Raw genomic sequence first — 7,336 nt, forward strand, 5'->3', positions numbered from 1 at the left:
CAACAAATCTGTTATGCATTTGTTCATTTCTTGGCAAGTATATGGCATTTGACTTTGTGACAGTGCTGTCTCTATTTCTTCTCAGAAAATATGAGCCGTCTGTAATCCATTCTCAGCATTGATTGCATAGTAATTCTCTATTTTTTATAGCATTTTGTGTTCCTATGATGCCTAGAGACATTGCTCTATCGTTGGAAGAGTCTCCCCTCAATCTTGAGGTACTCAAGTATGTGGGGCTCATGATCGCACAGTCAATTACACTTGATCCTTGAGAAGTTTTGCAGTTCTATCCCTATCCCACCAAATCCTCTCCCTCCTATGCATGTTTTGGTGCTCCATATTGAAGTTTTCAAAAATCCCAATTTCTGGAGATGCATCCCCCTCATGTTCCCATGATTCCAAAACTATATCTGTCTCTGATATTTCATCTTTCAATGCTATGACCTTGTGCAAAATCCAGCCTCCCACATTCCATACTTTGATCTTCAGGGTCTCGAGTGTGAGAAGTGCAGCGGAAATGAGAGAGAGAGAGAGAGAGAGAGAGAGCACGCCTCACACACACACGAAACTGAGAAGGAGAGAAAGGCAAGAGAGAACGGCAAGTGATCTCTGGAGAAAACCCTGCTACAACTGGGGGGAAACCTCTGAACAAACAGGCTGCTCAAGAGCTCAACAAGCACGGCAAACGGAGGCACAGAGAGTGGGACTGGTCCACACCTCTGCCCTAAGACTGCTCACCAAGGCAGACTGTGCTGCTCCCCAAGGCAGTGGACTGCAGTGCTATGACTCTTCCAGGTGGTGCTCAACAAGTGGAATGGGGGGCCTATAGGCAGCCCCCCCTGCCTAGTCGGCTATGCAGCATGAGGACCGACCCCTAGTAGTAGGGCCGACCAGCCCAGGTGGGCCAACCCACCACTAGGGCTGCTGTAGCGAGAGATAGACCATCCTCACTCTCTCTCATGCTCAATATATCTGCAACTCCAAGATGATGCACTCAATACACAAAGTGATGCTGTGGATGAGTGAGAATCAGAGGGAGAGAATGTAGTGGACCTCCAAAGAGGAAATAGATACAACTGAATAATGAATGCCCAAAGGGCTGAATACAACTGTATGAAGGGGCTGAAACCCTCACTGCAAACTGGAAGATTAGACTACCTAGAGGAGGTGAATCCTCACTAGATCCCTGAAGAGGCTGAAGCTACCCTTCTCGTCTGTTGCGGGGAGGCCTAGGTGCTGCTTCACTGAAGGCTGGAAGGCCTGAGGTGGGATGAGAAATGAAGGCCAAGGGGCTGGCCCCCTTGGGCCTCAAAACTGACCGACCAGCAAGGCCGACCCTACTGCTGCCCACCGATTGGCCTGACGTTTACTGACTCCATGATCTGCTCATATGTCTCTGTGATGCAATCGGCTTCATATACCTTCTCGGATGTCCTACTGAGAAGGGACTTGAACTTCTTGTTGAAAGCTGCCTCATAGGGAGTCCGACCCACGTTGGAAGAATGGGTGTCATTTAGGATCCCTTGAACTAGTAGTAAGTACTTTTCCCAACGGGGATGAGCATCTGCAACATAGCATTTCAGAATATCAAATGCTAACTTGTTGTAGACTTCCTACTTGCCATTTGACTGTTGATAAAAACTACTGAAGAAACTGAGCTTGATACCAAAGTTGTCGAACAGGGCTCTCCAAAAATGATTGGTAAACTTGGAATCCTTGTCGGACACAATGATACGGGGCATGCCACACATCGGATACCACCATTTGAGAAATAAACGAGCTGTGTCATGTGCGTCGATGGTACCTTTGCATGGAATTAGCATGACAAACTTGCTAAACCTGTCCATGACGGTCAGGCACACGCTGTTCTTGGTACCAATAGCTGGTGGAAGGTCTGTAACAAAATCCATGCTAATATGCTCAAGGGGTTGGTTTGGAACCTCGAGGGGCTGGAGTAATCTTGGTAGCTTCCGTTGAGATACCTTCACTTTATGGCACACCTGACAATGAGACACATATTGATGAACATCAATGTGTAAATGAGGCCAAAAAAATTATGCTCTATCTTCTCAAGAGTGCGTGCAATGCCTCTATGTCTGCCTGCTGGAGAATCGTGCATATCATGGAGAATGGTAGCACGGTACAAGCCCCTAAAGAACTGACAAAGGGGAGCTGTGAAGCATACTGCATGACTATCCTCACGAAGTGCCAATGAATCATTACAACGGAGGAGACTGGATGGCAAAAAGCTACCTCACAATCATGGCGAGCAGCCTAATGGCCAAGCTGTAGTATGGCACTATTCTTGAGCAAAAAATCAGCAAATGTTGGAGACACATGGGGCCAGGGCACCATCCCAGGCAAAGTTCTGCCCCAAACAATAGACAGTAGACCATTTAGTCACCATCGGAAGGAACCAAGAATAAAAAAGAGGCTGTAATTTGTTGCTTGGTAGATTTCAACAAAACCTTTGACATGGTTACACGCCATAGACTATGGAAAAGACCGGAAAAGCTTCAAGTCCCTCACAAACTCAAAAAGGCTACAGATATGCAAAAAGTATTAGCCGATCTAGCACAACCACTTGTGGATGGGTCATGCTCCAAAGGGAAAGTTGTCATAAGCAGTGACATAGGGGTCAAACATGGCTGTCCCCTCTCGCCAACTCTTTTTGGTCTTTTTATCGATGAGCTGGAAGATTGGAAAAGAATACACAGCAGAGAAGGTGCCCAAATTGCTTATTTATGCAGATGATGTAGTCTTCTTTGCAAAGAGCAAGTAGAATATGCAAGCACATTTGAATGCACTGAGGCACTTCTACAGACACTCAGGAATGCAGGTCAACAGCCAAGACAAAAGTCATGGTGAAACAGGTTGATGTCCCTTTTGAAGGGAAGTCTTTGGGAAAAATCAACTCACATAAATATCTAAGGCTGGAATTTGTTGACAAGAACAAGGGGAATACATGTGTGAAAGAAGGATCTTGGGGGATTTTATACAGCTTCCAAATTAATTGCAGGAAGGCACACCTGTGGAATTGGAAGATGATAAAGTTTCTATACACAATGCTTGTACAAACAGTGATCCTTTATGGGTGTCCATAATGGGCTCCCAGGCTCCCTAGGAAGTATTTGAAAAAAACATTAACTTTACATAAAAGATTTCTCATAGGGTAACTGAGGGTTAAGGTGCAGACACCCTACCCCGTCCTACTAGCTGAGACAGGTGTGATACCTCTCGAGCTCATGGCTTACCTTAACAAATTGAGAAGATGGATGCCAGCACGATACCCCACACATGGCACCAAGATGGGATGAAATTATGGGGTATAACACCTGCTGATATACTAGAGGATGCATGTGAGAAGAGGGAGTTAGTGAGACAGAAGATGCTGCAAAAATTATGGCAAGACCCAAGAGCAAAAATGCAGTTCTGCAAACAGAAAATTAATCCGTACGGGATGCAAAAATACCTTGGGGAAGACATATCAATATATACCTTTATAAGACTAGAATATATCCAATCTTACAAATTTTAAAAAATATATAAAGGAAGAACAAAGGAAAGAAGGGAATTTGTAAGCAACTTTACGAGTAAATGAGAAAAATATAAATACAAATATAAACAACTTGGTAAGCAAAGCTGCGCTTATGTTCTCATCATTACCCAGGGATATGCTGCCATCTGGGTTTCGAATGATTCCGGAATCTCTTGGGTAAAAGGCATATCAATGTTTAAAAGGCATCTAATACGCAAAATGAGAACCAACTCACATGATCTAAAGGTGGAGAAGGGAAGGTGGGCAAGACCTAGGGTCCCAAGAGAAGAAAGAATATGTAAAACCTGCCCCACAAGGGAGGTGGGAAATGAGCAGCATGTACTCCTAAGATGTGGGGCCTATGTGTGATGATGACAATAGAGGCAACCTGAAAAACCTATTAGAGCAGCCATCTAGGAAGTTCTCTAAAAGAAGTTTTGGAAGACTGCAACAAGGTACTTGGACCAGCACACAAACTAGCTCAACAAGTACTAACAACATAACAAGTCTATAGTATCTTCTTTCACCAGTCCCATAGATCCTGAAGGGTCTCAAGAGAACGTCAATAGTGTCATATCGTCTCTGTGTGTGTGTGTGTGTGTGTGTGTGTGTGTGTGTGTTTTTCTTTGTTTTGCATAATCGGCCCATGGGGATTGGGCTCGGGCTAGCCAGGTCTTGCCTGCAACGTGGCAAGATGGCCTAGGGAGACAAGGCCTCCATGGGGCAGCTGCTGCCCATGGGCTGCTCCTAAGCAACCTGAAAACGTTTGGCCAAAGAGAAAAGAGAGAGAATAGAGAGGGATAGCGGCATAGAGACAGGGAACCCATATGGGATGACCAAGACAAAGCCCTGAGCTGACGGGGGCTTGAACTCAGGACCGGCAAATACACATTAACAGTTTGGTTACACGCTGTTGGCACTTTCAAAGATTCTGTACACCCCCCAACAAAGGAAAAAAAGGAGAGAGTTGGTGTATGACGCAAATATTTTCTGTGGACACCTTACGTATCTCAAGAGTTTTCCTCACAGTCGTGAAGACCCGAAAACTACAAAAGCGGTAGCAAATTCTGCATGAATCATCATGCTGTCGATACCCATAATTATTGCATTCCGTGCCATCAAGCTCTACTGGAAGTCGATACAGAAGACATAAAATGGAAAATAAACATGAGACTACCTGAAGAGCGGCCGAGGCAGCCACAAAGACAGGCACCCAATTGGACAAGGGAACTACCCATCGCTCCACTAACCATGCAAGAAGGAAGACAGGTAAAAGGAAAGGCAGAAGGGACTTGTGCCCTTGCAGATTGATTGTAAATTCTTCAGCTGCCCTTGTCCACACTTCCTTTATTTTGACCGACAGTCCCCGGCTACCACGACGGTTCAATCGCTGCTCAGCGAAAGACATTCTGCAACGATTCGAAATCATGATGCAAGCGCCCCTAGGAAGAGCCCCGGACATGTATGACGAATCATTTCTGCCACGCTGCACAGTGCGCGAAATGCTCTCGCTTGCAAGAGAGTTTCAAGGCTTCCACGCAGAACGCAATCTGGATCGAAGCAGTCCGTTCGAGAAACGGGGACGAAGAAGAAAGAGGGTCGCCAATTCATCGACGCCGGCGACAGTGCGAAGTGGAGAGACTATTGTTCAGCGATCAGCATGTTCCCAGAAGAAGAAATCGGCGGTCAAAGCGCGAGAGAGCCTACATTCGCTACACAATTCACAAAGTCGAGCTCACGTTGCGGACAAGTCGCCAAAAACGTCACCAAATTGTACAACTAGAGTACAAGACCACCAACGGTTTTGGGCCTGCCACGGGGAGGCTTTAGTGAAAGCCACGTTGGCAGAAGTTAAAATTTCATTTCGGAGTCATTTTTTGGTGTCCCTGAAAAGGGTCTTCGGGTAGTGTTGTCTTTTTGGGTTGGGTTAGCAAATTAGTGCGGTAGTGAGTACCTGGTCAATTTGGCCAAGTTAGCGGGACTGCGGTGGTTGGGTTATAGTTAGTGGTGCGGTTGAAGGTTAGTGTAAAGGTTTGAGAAAAGGGCACCGTCCCTACTTACCTACTGCCTCGCGTCTCCTCCTCCTCTCCTACCGTCTCCTCCTCCTCCTCCTACTTACCCTCCTCTCCTCCCATCTCCTCCTTCTCCTGCTTACCCTGCTCTCCTTCCACTCTCATCTCCTCCTCTTGCTTACCCCCTCTCCTCCCATCTCCCTCTTCGCTACCTCCTATGCTTACTCTCCTGCATGTCCTTTCGTCCGCTCCGCTCACCTCTTGGCTTACCCTCCTTACTACCTCCCCTCCTCTCTTACTCAGTGGTGTGTTTTAAGTGCATCTCCCTTGCACGGCCCTATATCTCCTTCGTGCGGCTAGAGGCATCACCAAACTCAAGATGGAGCCTGAAATTGCCTTCCTAGTTATCGATGCTGCTATAACTGTGTGGCAATCTTTGCTAGTTGTCCCATGGGCGTTTTGAAAGAAAGTGGAAGTCTCTATTGCTATGCAAGGATCAGCTATTCCTTCGCATGCAGCAATTGGACTATTCCTTCGTCTATAGCTGTTCCATTGCGCTATTTCTTCTCGTTGAGCTGTTCTCGTGGAGCTGTTGTGCTAGTCCTTCGCCTGTATAATCGGGTTGAAAGGGTCACATCATTAATTTAACGAGCCCCTGTGTAAACAGACATGCAACAGATCATTGTTGTTGCATGTCGATTATGAAGGGGAGATTAGAAGGGCCTTCCTTATGTGGTGTCGTGTGCTGTGTGGATACTGATAGAAGTCAGTGGTATGAGCTAGGGTGAATGGAGTCGGTTACGGAATATTGTAAAGCTCGATTGTTTTAGTAGTTGCAATTTTTGAAATTTGGTCATGAGGCATCGCCTATAAAAGAATGGGCAGCGTCACTGTAATGGTATAATCAGTCCTTGTATTACTATGCTTTTGTGTTGGAGTCTGCAACCTTCTGCTTTCGTGTTTAAAGATTTAGACAAAACGTCTGTGTTTGGAGCTTGCGGTCTTTTGGTTTCGTCTGAGGACTCGAATTGTTTCAAGTATCAAAGCAAGTTCTTTAAGTTGTGATGACAAGTCTCTACGAAGTAGACATGTGAGACTGCACTGAAGGTATTTCATCTTGCCGTTATTTTTTTCTTCGTGAAGTTTTTTGTACATCCGCGTATGTTATCTGGGTTGAGCATTCCGTTTCTACTGCCACAGTTGAAGATTCGATTGCTTTTATGGCTTGCTTGACAGAAGCAACATGTATATTCACTGTTTGAACTTGTCTCTATATTTGTGTATGTTTCCTGTGTTCAGTATTCTATTTTTATCGCCACGCTTTTATATTTATGGCTTGCTTGACAGAAGTGACTTGTATACTCACTGTTTTTTTTTTCAAGAACTTGGCTTTATAAATGCGTATGTTTTCTGTGTTTAGTACTAGAATTACTGGAAGATAACACAGCGGTCACATGAGAAGCATTCGTATTTTGGACTGTCTCGAATTGAGATAATATATTTTGGACTCTCTCGAATCAAGATAATATATTTTTTAACAAACTTTGGAGGAGTTCCAAATGCTTTTAAGTATTTTTGTAGTGTTATACATTCATTTGTTATGCATGCATGTTTTCGTTTGCTTGTTGTTAGTTTTGGTTGTGAGTTTAAGTTTTGTTCGAGTGTAATTATTGTTGTTGTATCATTGTGTTCCTATAGTTGATTGTGTTGTTCTTTGTTTTGATTACTACAATCATGCTTATGTTTTGTCGTCGGGTTTTTTTGCCTTTTTTGAATGTTCAGAATT

At 44.8% G+C, this 7,336-nt stretch overlaps 1 protein-coding gene across 2 annotated transcripts in view; it reads right to left on the minus strand.

Moving 5' to 3' along the window:
- Positions 1-5,264, minus strand: part of LOC147883031 (synaptotagmin-2-like) — a 93,405-nt gene extending 88,141 nt beyond the window's left edge. For both annotated transcript variants that reach the window (XM_087399692.1, XM_087399693.1), the window contains exon 1: positions 4,716-5,264. In XM_087399692.1, coding sequence (XP_087255818.1) covers positions 4,716-5,000 — 285 coding nt within the window. In that variant the 5' untranslated portion in view covers positions 5,001-5,264. The remainder of the gene's footprint in view (positions 1-4,715) is intronic.
- Between the last annotated feature and the right edge of the window lie 2,072 nt (positions 5,265-7,336).

This window comes from Dipteris shenzhenensis, chromosome 28, assembly GCF_047967505.1.
Source record: "Dipteris shenzhenensis isolate YYH24624 ecotype China chromosome 28, Dip_SZ_1.0, whole genome shotgun sequence".
Lineage (NCBI taxonomy): Eukaryota > Viridiplantae > Streptophyta > Polypodiopsida > Gleicheniales > Dipteridaceae > Dipteris > Dipteris shenzhenensis.